The sequence below is a fragment of the Triplophysa dalaica genome, chromosome 11 (assembly GCF_015846415.1).
Source record: "Triplophysa dalaica isolate WHDGS20190420 chromosome 11, ASM1584641v1, whole genome shotgun sequence".
Classification (NCBI taxonomy): domain Eukaryota; kingdom Metazoa; phylum Chordata; class Actinopteri; order Cypriniformes; family Nemacheilidae; genus Triplophysa; species Triplophysa dalaica.
Window position 1 is genome coordinate 19,735,134 of NC_079552.1, and position 18,010 is coordinate 19,753,143.

General features: G+C 38.2%; 1 protein-coding gene across 2 annotated transcripts in view; it reads right to left on the reverse strand.

Moving 5' to 3' along the window:
- The window catches only part of hmgcll1 (3-hydroxymethyl-3-methylglutaryl-CoA lyase-like 1), a 69,347-nt gene that overhangs the window by 39,204 nt on the left and 12,133 nt on the right, over positions 1 to 18,010 (reverse strand). For both annotated transcript variants that reach the window (XM_056760008.1, XM_056760007.1), the window contains 2 exons: positions 13,675 to 13,738; positions 13,111 to 13,299 (listed from right to left, as the gene is read on the reverse strand). In XM_056760008.1, the coding sequence (XP_056615986.1) occupies positions 13,111 to 13,299; positions 13,675 to 13,738 (253 nt within the window). The remainder of the gene's footprint in view (positions 1 to 13,110; positions 13,300 to 13,674; positions 13,739 to 18,010) is intronic.

Here is an 18,010-nt window from a genome sequence, read left to right on the forward strand (position 1 = left end):
ACCAATTATAACTTCAATCCCTCAAAGACAATCCCATGTCAACAGATGGGTCACGAAGTTCTTTGTTTCTAAGTATCAAACTCCACCATGGTTAACGGCTAAAGGTCACCATCGCATCCGCCTTGTTATCTTAAAAGTAGTGTATGTAAAAAATGCAGATAATGTATCAAGAAAAAAGTGTTAACTGACCAGATATTTTCCTTCACGTGTCACGTGCAACATGAAGCTGGCATTCTATGCCTCGAATGTGCTCTGGACCACTAGTTGAGACTGGATTATGTGTAATGTTGTAAAACCAGACTAAAGTCATTTTTATAAATTCCTTTTATAAACTTGATATCTTCAATATTTGCAGATAGGGCTGTCACGGTTATGTTATTTTGCTGGCATGGAATTGTCTATTAAATAATTGCAATTATGCAGAATATTTTTTTAGTTTTAAGTCTTTGACAGTATAACTATTAATGACAAATAATTTATTCAATAAAGAAAATAATTAAATACTTTAGAAATGTGAAACGTTTGTAAATAACTAATCGTATTTACTGTAGAGTAACCTTAACAGAGAAGACTTGAGCCTTGAGCAGTAAAATATGAGGGTCTTGCTTTGTAGATGCAGCAAGTCTGGAAACTAAACAAATCAACAAAAACAACAACAACAACAACAAAAATTACAAAGTTAATACAACTTAAATGATGGAGAAATGTCAATTGAATGTAACAGTGAGTGAAGATCAAGGACAGTGGATGTAAAATGCAGCAGATACTGTAGATCACCCTTGTTTTCGAAAATTTCACAATAATTGCAGTTATCTCAATTAATTGTGATGAGACAATTATTTAATAACTGTGACAGCCCTATTAACAGTAAGGAGGATTAAAATTATACTGAAAATAATCATTGAAGTCAAATTGTGATGCTTTCACTTTCTTAATTAGACGTTAGCCTGGATTTCACAGACAGGGTTACATATAGTGTTTTAACAAGTATCAAAGTGTTCTTGTTAAGCTGCATCACAAAGCTTTAAGTCATAAGGAGAGAAAAACAGTAAATTGCGATATTATGGCAAAATCAAGTAATTAGATTTCTACCTCAAAATATCCAGACTGTGGAAATCGTTAACTTACAGTTTTGAAACGTAGTTTTTATTCAACTAAAACTGTAACATTGTTTCCTGGACATTGCAAAACCACTCAAGCTAGAAAAATGAGCTAACGTTAAACACAACGTTAAAGATAACATTAGAGACTTTGATCATCGTTTTGGGCAAACAAATAGATGAATAAATTGGAGCTGTCTTTAAACGCTTATAATCCTCTCAGCCTTGAGCCTCTACCCACGCGCTCTCCACCCAGCTTTTCAGATTTAATTTAGAAACATACTATGGGATTAGAATCCCGCCACAAGTATTGCAGGCATATTTAAAAGTATAATAAGCGTAAATCAAAAAATTGAAACCGTGAAACAGAACTTTAAACATATTTTAAATGATATTGGACAAAATTAATATATAAAGACAAAGTTGTTCAAATCGCAACCAAAATAATGTTCTCCTTGGTTGTTTTGATATTTTTTGTTGTTTTGTCCTTTGATATTTTCTGCTAATATTTAAACTTTTTCTACGCTTACGTTATTTTTTCCCTCGCTTGGTTTTCCACGTTCTGCGCTTGCATTTCCAAAAACTGCAGTTCTAGTTTCATGGTAATTAGGGCGGGCTTTTGCGTCACCATTGGTCCACTAGTTCTAGATTGACAGCTCCTCCTCTAGCCAATCAGTCGAAGATGGTGTTGACGTCACTTCATACGCGACTCAAGGCATATCCTTGGAGGTGGATTATAACCGTCATCTGCAAATCCCGGACAAGGTCCACAGGTAATTGAACATAATAATATCATTACTGAGTGTCAGATACACTTCTGTTATGAATATGCTCTGCCCGGTTTACCAAGTAATTTGATATCCGATTCCACCATATAGTCCGATAAGTTAACATACATGTGTCCCGTTAGCTGGGTTTATAGTTTAATAAATATAGTTTATAGTTGCTATAGTTTACAGTTACTTTATTAAGTTATTTAATATTATTGGCTTTGTATTTAGTAATGAATACTGCATTGTTGTAAATGTGATGATGTTGCTAGCTCGTGACAGTGATAATGCCATGCGAATCTTAACTCATTTAGACGAGCACATGATTCAGCGTCTTATCTCATAGTAGTGTATTAAATCAGTAATAAGTGCTAATTGAACGTAGTGTTACCGGGGAACAGATGTGTTTTGTCAGTTTTGTGAATTTTGCTCCAATGCAAGGAATTATATCAACTAGTGTGTACATAGGAAACGATTTAAACATTTATGAACACAATTGAACTTAATTATATCATTATTGAGTGTCAGACACACTTCTTATATCTGTTTTAAGTACTCTGAGTGAAGACTGAATTTGTGTAAATGCGTGTGCTGCTACCTCATAACTATGATTATGCCATTCGCAGCTTAACTCATTTAGACGAGCACATCGTGTAACGTTAGCGTCTTTTCTCACGCTTTTCTGGGTGAAGGTAACATTAGTTGACTACTGTTGAGACATTCTGGCTGCTAACCATCTATCGGTAATAAACGTTATCCAGGGTAACTGCCATTTAAATGTTATTGCAATGGTTTCATAATTAGACCCATTTTAATTTAAGTTGCAGTCTTGTGCTCAAATTGTTTACAACACTTGTTACAACTAAAACACATTCAAAAGATATTTATTATTAGTTTTGCTTTGTATGATTCATGTCACTTGTTTTTCTCTAGGAGAGCAGTTGTTCCCCATGTAACATTTTGAGTTGCATCAGTGCTAGGCCTCTTGCATCAAGACATCCACATCCACTAAGGACTGACTTTGGACACCCCTTAATGGAAAGGATCTCTGCAAGAGACAACACAGTAAGTTACATTTCTTTACCAGCATTGTCTTTTTTGAACACGTTTGTAATTCTGTCGACTTGCTTTTTGCATTTTATCCAGCACGATGTTGACTACGCCCTCAGCCACGTTTCTCCTGAAATTAGTGCAAGAGTGAGTTCCACAGCTTTTGAAAAACGGAAGATCATAAGCTACTTAAAAATTTCCTTCAAGAAACATGGAGATGGACTTTGCAACGTATACTGCATCTAAAAAGACTAGAAGGCTATCGAAGATATGACTTTCCTCATCAGAACAGCATGAATGGCGCCATCTAATACAAGTGCATGACCATCAATTTAAGATTGTCAATAACTCATTTCAACATTTATTGAGTGGATAGGATCAGTGAATCCATACATATCAGTAAAAACAACCTGCTAACTAAAACTTGAACTCGGATCAATGTTGTTGTGTCATGACCAACAGTTTCAGAAAGCTAACAGACAAAGTTGAAACTTTTTTACAAACATTGATTGATTAAACTTGTCTGGATAACTTGAATGGACAAATGTGAACTTTTGAACCACCAAAAAAGACAATTATGTTGCGGCTGTAATAATTTTTCTAATTTTATTATTGTTTTAAGTATATTGAATTAAAGTACTCTATTAAACCAGTCTCATTACGTTCCTGTAGTGATGTTTGCTTTTTTAATCACCTTTATAAGGGTGTTAAATGACATAAAAATAACACAAATTACATTAATAATAGTCTGATGCTTTAAGATTCAAGTTGCAACGGACTGCGTCACAAAATTGAAATAAGTAAATATCTCTGAAATGTAAGATTGGTTGTCATGAACTGAGCCATATCATGATAACGTACACTCCATCCACATGAGGGACTGTTACTCTAGTGTTTTTGCTCTTCCAATAAGTCCTCAAGCGCTGTCTTGCTCCAAAAGGTCCTAGGATAAAAAATATACAAGTTGAAGTTTGCATTGTTCTGTGCATTTTTAATCATAACATGAACACCTGGTTTCAAAGCTGATTGGGTTAAGATTCTGCTTTAAACAATGTCCATCTCTTTTACACACTTTGTCTATTAAGAAAGACCGTTTTAAATGTTTAAATCGTTTCCTATGTACACACTAGTTGATATAATTCCTTGCATTGGAGCAAAATTCACAAAACTGACAAAACACATCTGTTCCCCGGTGACACTACGTTCAATTAGCACTTATTACTGATTTAATACACTACTGTGAGATAAGACGCTGCAAACCGGGCAGAGCATATTCATAACAGAAGTGTATCTGACACTCAGTAATGATAGTATTATGTTCAATTACCTGTGGACCTTGTCCGGGATTTGCAGATGACGGTTATAGTCCACCTCCAAGGATATGCCTTGAGTCGCGTATTTAGTGACGTCAACACCATCTTCGACTGATTGGCTAGAGGAGCTGTCAATCTAGAACTAGTGGACCAATGGTGACGCAAAAGCCCGCCCTAATTACCATGAAACTAGAACTGCAGTATTTGGAAATGCAAGCGCAGAACGTGGAAAACCAAGCAAGGGAAAAAATAACGTAAGCGTAGAAAAAGTTTAAATATTAGCAGAAAATATCAAAGGACACGAAAATGAGTAAAACAACCAAGGAGAACATTATTTTGGTTGCGATTTGAACAACTTTGTCTTTATATATTAATTTTGTCCAATATCATTTAAAATATGTTTAAAGTTCTGTTTCACGGTTTCAATTTTTTGATTTACGCTTATTATACTTTTAAATATGCCTGCAATACTTGTGGCGGGATTCTAATCCCATAACATACTCCCAACGTGCAAACTGAATACATTTCCCCAAAACAAATGAGTAAATACAACATCCAGTTTTATAGAAAATATCTAATAAAGTAACTTTTACCATTAATGGTAAGTAGATCACAAACGTAAGGACCCGCAAATTGTTAACAAACAACGTGAAAGAGGTGTCCAAACGGTCCGTGTATCATCTGATCATTTGATTATTCCATTCAATACAACAAACGGGAAAAGAAAAAAACTGTCGATATTTCGTTTTTTCGTTTTTCTGTATGCACAACTTTTGGGGAAAACTATGTTTTTCTTCTTATTTCATCTTGAAACGGGAAATCCAATAAATACATAAACCAAAACGAAATAACGACACGAAATACTGTTTTTTAATTTTGGGGTAATTTCGCACGGACTTCTGCGCGCACACGATTTGCGCAATGCACAGACGTTTACCGGGATCGGCTCTCATTAAATCCTTGGTGTTTCCAGTCTGACGTCAGCACGCAATTCTGTTTTTTAGCAAGTTTAACAATCATATGTAGTTTTTATGAGTTAGGTTAGGGTTAGTATGTGGGTAAGGGTGGAGTAACAGGGACAAGGGCAATGCGATCTTGCGTAACTCGAAATGGATGCATTTACATTTGCTTCGTTTGTACTTTTCACTCCAGTTAAAAGAGTCACACTGGACATGAAGGTGAAATATATCTCAAAAATATAATATTGGACAATGCCTGACGTTCACATACAATACATTCCAGAGCTTATACAGTCGAAGTTTGTCAGTATTATTGATTTTAATATGTTACATTTAAGTGAACAGTTAGTCACAGCTTTCTAGCACCAAAGGCGTAAATCCATACATTACGGTTGTAATTTAGAAGTAATGTGACGCGAACAGCCCCTCCCCCCGTAACGTCACTCAACCGAATTCATTAGGTTCCTCCAGCAAAAACTACAGTTCTGCTATAGAGTAATTCACAAAATTGTTCAGTTTGTGTTGAAACTGTGAGGTTTTTGTGTAGTCATTTGCATTACATTACATCAACTTTAGCTAAATTAACCTATGAACTGACAAATGATTGCAGTCATATGCCTATCTAGTGAATAATTTATGCAGATTTTGCTTGCATTAGGCTACTGTTTTTAGGTAACATGCCAGAGCCTGTACAGGCCCATATTATGTTGCAGTGTTCCCCAGAGAGCATATGGCCTCTTTTTCCGACATCTCGTGATATGTCACATTATTTATAAACACTTCATGAATATGAACCATGTACAGCTAAAGACATGTTAATTATAACTGGTCGATCTCATTCGTGAAGAGCGTGATGCCGCGCTAACATAACGCGCATGCGCAAAGCGTGCACGACCAGAAGTCCGTGCGAAATTACCCCAAAATGAAAAAACAGTATTTCGGGTCGTTATTTCGTTTTGGTTTATGCATTTATTGGATTTCCCGTTTTAAGATGAAATAAGAAGAAAACCATCGTTTTTAAAAAAAATTGTGCATACAGAAAAACGGAAAAACGAAATATCGACAGTTTTTTTCTTTTCCCGTTTATTGTATTGATTGGAATAATCAAATGATCAGATGATACACGGACCCCAAACGTTTCATTGTCGAATATATGTTGCGAGGTAACAAATAAAACCAACTGACACTGACTCGCGTTTATAATGTCTTACTTTATTTTCTTTGTATTAACTAAATTAAATCTGTACCGAATCTTTGTAACAAAAACATAAGTGTATTTAACAGTGTCACCAGTATACAACCAAAGGTATGACATCACTCGAATTTACCAGCCGGGGTGACTATAACGATGTAAAAATCTCAAATTAAGATTTCAGCCGATTCGGAAAAAACGGAAATACAAAACTTAAACAAAGAGAGCATTTTCCACAACGGTGCAATTTGTACAGAGGTTAGAAATACCGCACTTCAGAGTAAAAAAAAATACGGTAGTGGCACCCTACACATAAGCACAAACCTTAAATCAGTATTTTCCTCATGTAAACTTTAACACAGTAATCAAATATCACATACAACTAATATTCAAAGATATCATACACATTCACATTACATCTGAAATTTACCTAATTCTATTTCGCAGAGAATACGTGACACTTGTCACGTGTAATGACATGCAACACAGATCATAACATATCCTACCCAGAAAATATACGGGTTACACACCGGACGAAATGTAAATGTTCTGTGAAATCAGATTAAATATTTAGCCCTTCATTAAATCACATACGTAATGATATTACCTTTGATGACTTAAATTGTCTGCAATCGTCTCTCATAAAATGCACGAGGTCTTTCTTCCTGTATCGCACTCTGATCGCGTCATTACAGCGGCCACGCTCTTAAAGGGAAAGTACTCCTTTAGTTTGGTTTAAATTCTACTTCCACCTGGCTACATTCTCCCCTGCCGACTGTCAACGTCCCCGGTGACAGCATAAAAATTCCTCAGCTCTTTAACCGCTTCTCTGAAGAACACCAAGTTCCCAAGTTGGCTAGTACCTAAGAGACAGTATTGTTACTATGGGCTGATCGGGGTTCATGGTTAGGATTGGAATGTTGAACTGGTCCTGGTACAGGTAGATCTGGTACTCCTTTGAGGAGTGGGCAAAACCGGAACCACCCTTTGCTCATGGAACATTTCCCCAGGCTCTTTGGCAGGTGGAACCCTATAATCACACAGAGACATCTCGGGAGCACTCCTTTCCTGTTCAGCCCTGGCTTCAGACCTTGGGAGGTGTTAAACCTGACTTGGGCCATGATACTCCACAAGCAAAACTCCCGCATCAAAACTCTCATTTTCGTCATCCATCATGGACTGCTCATCACTTTCCACATTAGACTCGACATTTCTTATAGGAGCCAAGGGAGCAGGGAGATCCACACTGGGTCTGAGATCAACCCGATTCACTCTTCTGATGCGACCTCCTTCCACAGGTTCCACGTTATGAGTAGTCCCCTGAATCTCAATCACTCAATACAGAGTTGAATGCCAGGCGTCTTGGATTTTATTCCGTCCCAGAGGTTGATTTCACAGGTATACGATTTGGCCAAGCTCAATGGGTGGACAGTACACCTTCTTTTTGGCAATTTCCATCTGCTTTCTTTTCAGCCAGTCATGAGTGATTCTCTTCCAACTAAGGCATCCACCGGCAGATGAGGGTCCACTCCAAACAACAAAAAGAATGGAGAAAACCTAGTCGTTGAATGCGGAGTAACGTTGTATGCATAGACTAGCTCTACTAAATGTTCAGGCCACAGTCTCTTCAATACGGGTCGAAGCGTTCAAAGCAACTCTTGAAGAGTGCGATTAAACCGCTAACACCCAGCGTTCCCAGTCGGATGATGGGGTGTTGGTGCGGCTTTTCTTGACCCCATACAGCTTGCACAATTCACCTCATTCACCTCAGTTACGGCCCTGGTCCTAATGCAAGTACTCAGGAACTCCGAACTTCATGAACCACTCCCTCAAAAGAACTTTAGCTGTGGTGTCAGCTTTTTGATTCCATGTGGCAAAGGCTTGTGTGAACTTGGTGAATACGTCGATGATGATTTAGACGTTTTCTCTTCCCTCAGGGGCTGGCTCCAGCAGGGTGAAGTCGAGAGCGACCACTTCCGGAGGGCGACTACCCAGCAATGCCTTCATTGGTGGTTACACTTTAGGCTTGGGCATTTTTATGAGAACACATCGCTGGCAATTCTTAATCCATTGCTCAACGTCCCCATACATTCCCACCCAGTAACATCTTTGTTTCATCAGTTGCAGGGTCCTTCAATCCCCTGATGTCCAATCCCAGCATGCACACTCTCCAGCACTTGGATTCTTAAGCAGGTGGGGACTTACAGTTGAAGACCCTCCCCATGTCTCTCATCCTCAATTACTCTATACAACAATCCCTCCTTCTCTCTGAATCGGTTCCACTGCTTCAACAAAGATCGTACTGGTTTCGACAGGTTTTTCACTTCCATGCCTGCAGATTTACGTTTCTGATCCCAGAATATCCTGAATTCTTTCAGCGCTGGGTCTGGGCCTGGAACGAGACCAACTGCTCCTTAGAATAGCCAGGCCACATGGGAGTACTTCCTTGGGTTTCAGTACTGGTAAGTCCACTTGTCTCAGCACGCATCTGCCGTATTTCACACCTCTCTGCTCCAGATTGAATAACTTCCGCATCAAGAGCAGTCCCACGTCGTATCAGGTTACAAATAGTTACGCAACTCAACATCTTCGGGGTTCACCACAGGCTCCCCTGCCAAGGGCTGCCTAGATAATGCATCTGCGGCATGATTACTCCGCCCAGGTCGATATTGAGAGTTTAAATCGAAAGCCGCTAGTTGCGCCACCCACCTTTGCTCTAGGGCTCCTAACCTGTTGGATCAGATAAAATATTTAGCCCTTCATTAACTCACAAATATGATGAAATTATCATTGAGGACATAAGATGTGTGCAATCGTCTCTCATATACTGCGCGAATCTCTCATACACCGCACAAGATCTTTCTTCCTGTATCGCACTCTGATCGCGTCATTTACAGCGGCCGCGCTCTTAAAGGGAAAGTACACCTTTATTTGGGTTTAAATTCTACTACCACCGGCTACATATATATATAATTAAAACAAACTTTCAACCTACCTTACAGCTGAGTCGGACGAGAAAAACAAGATGGCTGCTGAGCAGAAGATGTCCGCTGTGGAAAAAAATGTTCCATTGGAGTCTATGAAGTTGATGCAACTATCTCTCTAAATGGATCTGATGCAAGTAAACGATCAAAACATAGCTACCTTAAAAGGAAATTATAAGATGGCTGAAAGTGAAATATTTGAGTAAATGAGAATTTTGAGTACATTTCAAAACTACAATTCGGAAAACACAAAAACAAAATCAAAATCAAATTCATGCGTTCTTGTTTGTCTTAAGTATAGTTTCATTTTGTTAATAAATTCCATACATTATTTGCACTTTCTTGTGTCCCCGTAAAGCAGCCTGAAGCATCTTCACACAGACATAACTTACTCCGGAAATGTCAAGGGTTATTCAACTGTAATCATGAGATTTGGCTATGTCTTGTGAACTTTCATACCCTTGAGCTTTAAAATACGCTCCTTTTGAATTGGAATCATGACAGAATATCCATTGATGTTCACACCACAGGGCATTTAATGTCGTATTGAACAAACCTCCTAAGGGATGATATACAAAATATGCAAAGCGGGGGGTCATGAGGAACCACATTAAGTACCACTGGTTTTATAAATCCAACAAACACAAATGTTTCCTTTTTACAGTGTAGTACAGTTACATTTCAAAATAATAAAAGCTAATTAAATCATCTTTAGCAAAGCATCCCACGCAAGCGTTTCATAGTTGCATTCCCTTGAGTTTCTTATTCATTGGGACTAAGCCCTGTACAATGTAATTAGCTTTGGAAAAAAGTGTGTTTGTAAAAAAAGAGGAAAACAGAAATGATGAAGTACCCATTTCTGTTAATGATTAGAAAGGAAATTTTGGACGATGATGGTTCTGGATTACTTCAGTTTTACGTGAATAACTTTGCAGTTGCACTCATATTGTGCGGTCTCTATGGTCTATTATACGGTTCTAACAACACCGCCCCATCATAACCCCCCCTCCCCCTCGCATGTCGCATTATTCTCAGGGGGTAAACTTCATGGCCATTTACATTTACATTTTCATAGAGGACATATCACAGTTAGGGTTTCAGCTGAAAAGAGATGGATAAACAGACAGACAGGGCTATAAAGGGATGGGAGCACAGGATGTAATATACTAGAGCACAGTGTTTTCCTTTTTCCCAGTCTCCCTCTGTTTAGTAGCGAGTGATGAAAGGATAATTTTCCTCTTGCCCTTTAAACGCAGCATTGTCACAAGAGTTCAACGGCCCTAGCGACAGATGAGTTAAAGCCCCCGAGGGCCCCGCTCTAGCCTCCTTCTCATGGGTTTTGTCAAGGGCCAAGCCACTGTCATATGAAACAGACATCTAATAGGTAAGCCTTTGTGTCCACCCCTGCACATCTGCTGACCCGCCCAACCCCCAAAGAACATTGGTGCTCAACAAGCAAAGACAAACCGAGAGCAGCTTTATGAAGAGCCCTGGATAGCTGATAATGCGCCCTGGATAGCTGATAAAGCCGTATTATTTCTGAACCGCGTCTGTGCAAATTTAAACCACAGGAAGGCACTGTTTCATAAGCATTCAGCATTTAACACATTCAAATACGTTCAACAATGTTGTGTTGGTTTTTGTGCTCTGGGTAGTATTCTGTGTGGCTGGTTGTACTTGAAAGTACAGAAAATGTTTATTCACTATTACTTACTTTTGGAGGGTTGTTCAGTAACTGTTTTAGTGTTCCCTTGAGGGATGTTGGTGCAGATGAGGTATGAGGTAACAATTTGTGAACTACTGGTTTCTGTTTTCATTTTTTAACCAGGGATGCACATAAGTGGTTGTGCATTCAACGTATAAAATACTTTAACATAACTAGTGATGTGTGGTTCATAGAGATGGGTAGCGAAAGAGGTCCAGGGACTAAATTATGAGTATATCTCCACCAATATCGTTTCTGCTTTCGTTACAAGAGAAGCGAGCGGCACGCGCAACCTCTACGAATGTCTAGCTCTGCACCACGGTGCCCAAAAAAAATATTAATAGTATAAATTATTGTGTAAAATAAAATAAATATACTATTATCGCACTTTATTATTTATTTAAAAAGTAACTACTTTTTAAAATACATTATTTTTGATTTACTTTTATTTAATACTAAACATTTAATTGTTCACAATATATGCAGTGTGAGCACCAAACCAAATCTCCAGGTGCTCTCATGAGGACCAAACTGAAAAACGTATATGCAACCAATTATAACACATCAAAATTCCACCTACTATACTACAATACTTCTAGAATTGTAAGTGATACATACTTATACAAAAAAATAATCTCGGCATCAGAATTTGCATACTATCTGTCCTAAATATTATTAGAAATTAGAATTAGTGTGTCCCAAATCATGCTATGTTGAAATGTATTCTCGAAGCATCCACATGATCCCTGAACACACAAACAGCTGATATTACCCACAACTCACTGTGAGAGGGTGGAGTTTAGTGAGGCTACATAGGATTAATAAAATTAAATACCAAATGATGCTTTACTGAATTGAATAAATTCATTGCAAACATTCCTATGTGTAATATTTTTCTAAATATGTTATCGTGTTCGGCAAAGAAGCAAAAACGTGATGACATCCTAGTGCTCTGTCTGCATCCATAGTGCTTCGAAAGGAAGGGTGAAGAGAGCCGTTGGCTGCAATTTGCAACCTCACCACTAGATGCCGCTAAATTTCATAGCCTTAACCTTGGAATTGAAAAAAATGATAAAAGAAATGCTAAAAAGCTTAAAAGCTAAAAAGCAAGGAGTACTTGTCTAGGCAAGTTTATTCCTAATAGTGTTTTTCACACTGTTGCAATGCAACTGTACAGAAAAACACACTGTTAAACGAAAATAAAATAGTTATATTATTATGCATGTGACTTACATGTTCTTGTAATTGTATACTCCTGCTACGCACTCAAATGTATATGCTTTCCTTTAACAAAATCAGTACACACTTAGGTATATTGGGATGGCACTACTCATTCCCCTCCTGATCTCACTGCACAGGTTGTCTGTAAATAATCTCATGTATCAGATGTAGGGCTCTGACACTTATCAGATGTAGGGATCTCACTGCACAGGTTGTCTGTAAATAATCAGATGTATCAGATGTAGGGCTCTGACACTGGCCTTCAGGACAGTCACTGAAATTTCATTCCTACATGTGTGTGTACCCATTTACTTTCTGGTAGTTCCATCGCAAATTGCTTTTAGAAACATTCACTTATCCTTAATCTTTCATTTTTTAACCTTTTAAAACATGTAACATTTATAAGCAGTCCTCTCCTCTAGCATCAACTCCATTCCTACGTGTAAATGTAGCATTGTGTCATGCGTTTTGTGTTGGCTCTTGACAGAAAATGTTTTTAACTCACTTTAGATCTGCTAAATTAATAAATCTCGAAGCCATCAGTAATGATTCCTTGACATTTAAAAGCATTATAAATCCAACCCTCACAGCTTTCTAAGTTTCCAGTAAATCCTTAAACAATGCAAATACATGGTAGCATCTTTTTAGAATGACAGGTTAATTAGACAATTAAGGTTTTTATTTGGACACTTCCTGGTGGGTGGAGCCTTTGAGGTATTTCATGTGAGGTATTCAAGCAGATGTTCAGTTCTAATATTTCTAATATAACAATTAATTCTAACATTTACTTTAATAAAATAACACAATAGCCCTTACCTGCAAAGCAATGAGAATATTGGCCAGTGCTTGACCATAGGTGTCATGGCAGTGCACCGCCAGTGCACTTACGGGCACCCCTGTCAAGACATCACTCAGCATCTTGGCCATGGAGCCCGCAGTGCCTACGCCGATCGTGTCCCCCAAGGACACCTCATAACAGCCCAGCTCAAACAACCGCTTCGCCACCTGGGCCGGAAGAGAGAAAAGTAATGAAAACACCATTGCCCGGGGAAACATAAACAAGATGAAGTTGTGCACACAGAGAGCTTATTCTGAGCATCAGACAGGCCGGCAGTGTTACAGCATCATGCAGGTTTTCATGCAAGCATCGTAATAAGGGCTTCCTGGGATTAAGGAGGAAGAGCGGCTACAAAAGAATACTTTGATTAATTGTCTCAGATTACTTTTATGATACTTCAATGTTTTGTAATGTTCTACTAAAGCACACACAGTTCCTAATTTAAGCGCTATTCAATTTAAATATAAAGATTTAAAATGTCTTGTCTGCAGGTTTAACATTGAACAAATCAAATATAGGATTTGATGGAGCTCTTGCAATACCTTCGTGACTTGGGATGGTTTTACTTGTCCCTCATATGGGCAGCCAAGTGCACAGGAAACATACCTGTATGGATGTAAGCAAAAAAATCCAGATGATTGTAAAACAAAATGTGACAAAACTGTAACATACAGTTGCTGAAGTACTGCCAAGTGCTGTTTTATCGCAACCACAAGTAGAACCGTGCACAGCGGCCAGAAACCCGTTTATGACGGATTACATCTATCACTGAATGAAAAATAAATATTCAGCAGCCGGCAAAACATATGGTCAATGTCAAACGGTTGTGACAAATAGGACCAATAGTGTTGACAGTGGAAATGAGAAATGGTGCTGGGGACTGATATGCATTCTATGTGTGCTTTCCATATGTGTAGGAAACGTGTTCTGCTAAAAACAGAGAGCAAACAAGTGAAAAGTTGAAAATGTTTCTCTTGGGCCTGTGGTCGTCAGACGATACTGCCGCTTGCTACCAGAATTTCCACAGGTTCTTTCTCTATTCTTGAAACAGCAGGCGTTAGTCACACTTGCCAGAATGAGTGCGTCAGACTGCTGGAGCTATGGGGTGGCTGCTCTCTATCAGAGATTTCTTCAATGAAGGAACACTGCCTGAAAACTCTCAACACATCTGGACATGTACTTGTAATGGATAGAAAGCACCACACTGCATACACATCTGGAACTTTAATTATTTACTTGTTAAATCTGGAATTATTTCATCCATCTTGGGTGTCCAACCTCAAAAACCTCAAAGAAAAGAAAGGCCAAAAGTATAAAGGTACCCCAATGAAAGAATGGATTGACCTACTGGTTAAACTGATGATATCTGATAATTTGCTTGAATATTAATCTTTAAAACTACTCATAGGCCTAGAGTCTTAGGATGTAGGAGAGTCTACAAAGACACACCTTTCACTATTTAAAGTGACTTTCAGTATACTTACGTAGAGCAGGTAAAATACCAAGAGCAAGGGATGTACTCAATGGTATTAGTTCATGGCAGACTAACCCTAATTCCTGGCCAATTTATGTCAGGTTGTCCAATGCAAGACTCCTACAGGACCTGCAGCCATTTAGGGATTAGTCCAGATCTTTATCCAGTAGTGCCAGTGCTCATAAAGCTGGCATTTTTTAAGATTTTAAGATTACAATTGAATGGGGGAATCCGAGGCATTTGTTGTAGTGGCCAGTCTAAGTGAAGACTCAACATCCCCTGTGACTTAATTCCCTCTTAAGATAATGGTTTGACCTTCCGACAACATCAAGCATGTTTGAGATTATGATGATGGGAATGGACCTGTGTGGTTTTAACTCTTTCCCCACAACTGACAAGATGTTTTCGCTGTTATACAGTAGGGGGTGCAGTTAACCATCTTCTGAAAGAGTACAAGATCTACAGATACCAAAACAGCAAATAGGCTGTTGTATAAATATTCATTCTGAATAATTTCTTTAAAAAATAATAGGGCAGTCAATTAAAAAATATGATAAAAACGATGTGTAAAAATTCATCTATATATAAAAATTTGGATTTATATATCAGACTTAAGGAGCAAGATCCCCGCGATCCCATTTTTCAAACATTAGTTAGTGTTTAATGTCGCTGTTAGACCGTAAATAATACCTGCAAAATGATAAAGTTCGAAGTTCAGTGCCAAGAGAGATATTGTCTTTGAAAGAATATGCTTTTCAAGTACTACAGAGAACGGCTGGATCGGACTACAACCCTCTACTTCCCGGGTACATGATGTCACTATTCTGAGTGCTTTTAATAACCTCCGACCAAAGGAATACGCCAAAAAAGGGGCGAGATCTTCCTTAGAGAAGTTGAAGAGCCTCTGGAGTAATATTTGGTTGTCAGAGATCGCAAACATTTGACTGAGCTACGCGCTAAACTACTTTCACTTTCATCACAGTCCTACAGCTAGTAATAAGATTTCAGCTGCACACATTCTCGGTCAAATAACAGCTTCCATGACTTTAACATCGGCTGTGAAAGCTGTTCTGTGTAATACACTGATATTGTGTCTGTGTGCACATACCTCAGTCTTAAACACTTCTATGAAACGTCCTCTGAAGTTCAGTGTAATTTCCCTCGCCATAGTAGAAAAAAACGCAATCTCTAACAAAGATGACGTTTGCGTATGCACTAGCAGAACTCCGCATGTTTTTAATTGATGAAGTGAAGTTGTTACCTTTTGTGTTGCCATTGTTACTGTTTATTGCTTGTTACTGAGAGGGGGACCAACCAATCACAACAGCTTTTCTTACCAGGTCACAACAGCAATTCTTACCAGGTCAAGAAAATACGATCACATAACCCCAGTTTTATCATCGCTTTACTGGCTACCCATTAAGTATCGTATTGATTTTGAAATTATTTTAATTACATACAAAGCTTTAAACGGTTTAGTCCCTACTTACTTAACTGAGCTTTTATCACATTACAACCCATCACGCTCTCTATCCCTCTTCCTCGTGGTTATTTGCACGGTGGCTTTTGGTCGTGGTCACTGAGTGCAGCTATGACACATTATAGGGGATCTGGCCGTCCCGGCTGAGCCTGGTTTCTCCCAAAGTTTTTTTCTCCATTAATCAATCATTGGAGTTTGGGTTCCTCGCCACAGCAGGGCAGTGTTGGCTTGCTCACCAGGAGACTGCATTTATTTATTTATTAATTAGATATTATTTAATAGAATGATCTTGCTTCTTCTATAAACACCATGCACTGTGCTGTGTTTAACACATTGTGAAAAGCGCTATATAAATAAACTTGAATAGAATTGAACAGCTTGAGGAGTGTAACTCACTGATATGGTATGGGTGGGACATCTTCACACACTCTAAGCGGGGAACCAATCACGAAAACAGGCAAAAATGAGGCCTTTGACTAACATTAATATATTGAGTAGTTATAACTATATATTCAGATTTTATATAATTATTTCTATTATTATTATAATGTACTATTAACAATAATGTATTTAAAGTGGCTTTGCAACAATGAAAGTTCTATATAAATTTTTTTTTTGAATTATATATATACACACACACACTCTTGAAACACAAACACACATATCCCTTCACACATTTAGGCAAGCTTTGTGTGACAAAGTAGAATTTGGGACATCATTCCAACCATTCTACAGTCTACAAACTTAGTATTTTGCAACTTCTTTTCAACACCAGTCATTCCAGTTTTAGAAGACTGTCTGTTTAATATATAGACTATAGAGACGCCTTAACTGTATTTACAGTAAACATTGTGACACGCTTTTGTGGGTGGAGCTCAGTTGGAGGCAGAAAGATCCCCCTGACCGCATTAATAATGCTTAGTAACATGATTTGTTTGCTTACTTTCTGACAACGACTATAAAAAATCTCATTAAATTTTAACACGTCACTCACTGTCTAGGGCCGCGATTGATTTAGAAAAAGTTTAACACAAGGAACCTGGCACGGACCTTTACATGCTCACTCAATGGATCCTGGGACGAACTGACAAGGTTACCTCCAGTTAAGTAGCCTGACATCTACACCTACCAGACAGAGAAACCGTTTATAGTAAAGATAAACTGAGAGCGTATTCATGTATAGATGCCTGCGTGTACTAACAGTGGCAAATGTTAGCAAATGTGTTTACTTGAACACAAACCTGACACATAACATGAGCCTTCATACTAATGCACTTGTGACAGCTAAAAAGAGATGACAAACAGTTTCCTTTATGTCAAGTTTCTGGCCGATAGTTAACTGCCAGTTGTATAATGAACAAAGTTAGCTAGCATACGATATGCATTCAAAAGTTTATGCTATGTGAAAAATAACCTTGTTCCCCAGTTTCTGATTTGGGAATACGTAATATATTTTCAGACAAATACCCAAATAATAATCCACACCAACAAAAGACGTTATTTAATCATAAATGTTATGAAGTGAAATGTGAGCATTTTGATGATCGTTTCTGTTCAGTTCGCTCGTTTTATTGTGTTTAACTACAGCTGTCGACAGTGTTTTTGTTTGGCAATGGCAGCGGGTATGTGTTAAAATATCAAATTGGAGACTGTTTTCTGTCGATTGTGGCACTAAACAAGACACCAAGATTATATTTTAAACTCCTTGTAGCTGAAACCGTGCTGGTTTGTATTGGCTACCTCCAGTTTTCCCTTTGTTTTGCCTCCAGCTAATGCCATGATGTAAGTGTGAAGTCGGCGCATAAGGGGTCTATATATGATATATGCTAACACTCAACTTTGATGGTCTCACAGAAGACATTCTCCTGCCCATACATTTCCAGCTTTACATGCCAATTTATTATCCTGATCCTATACCCAACCC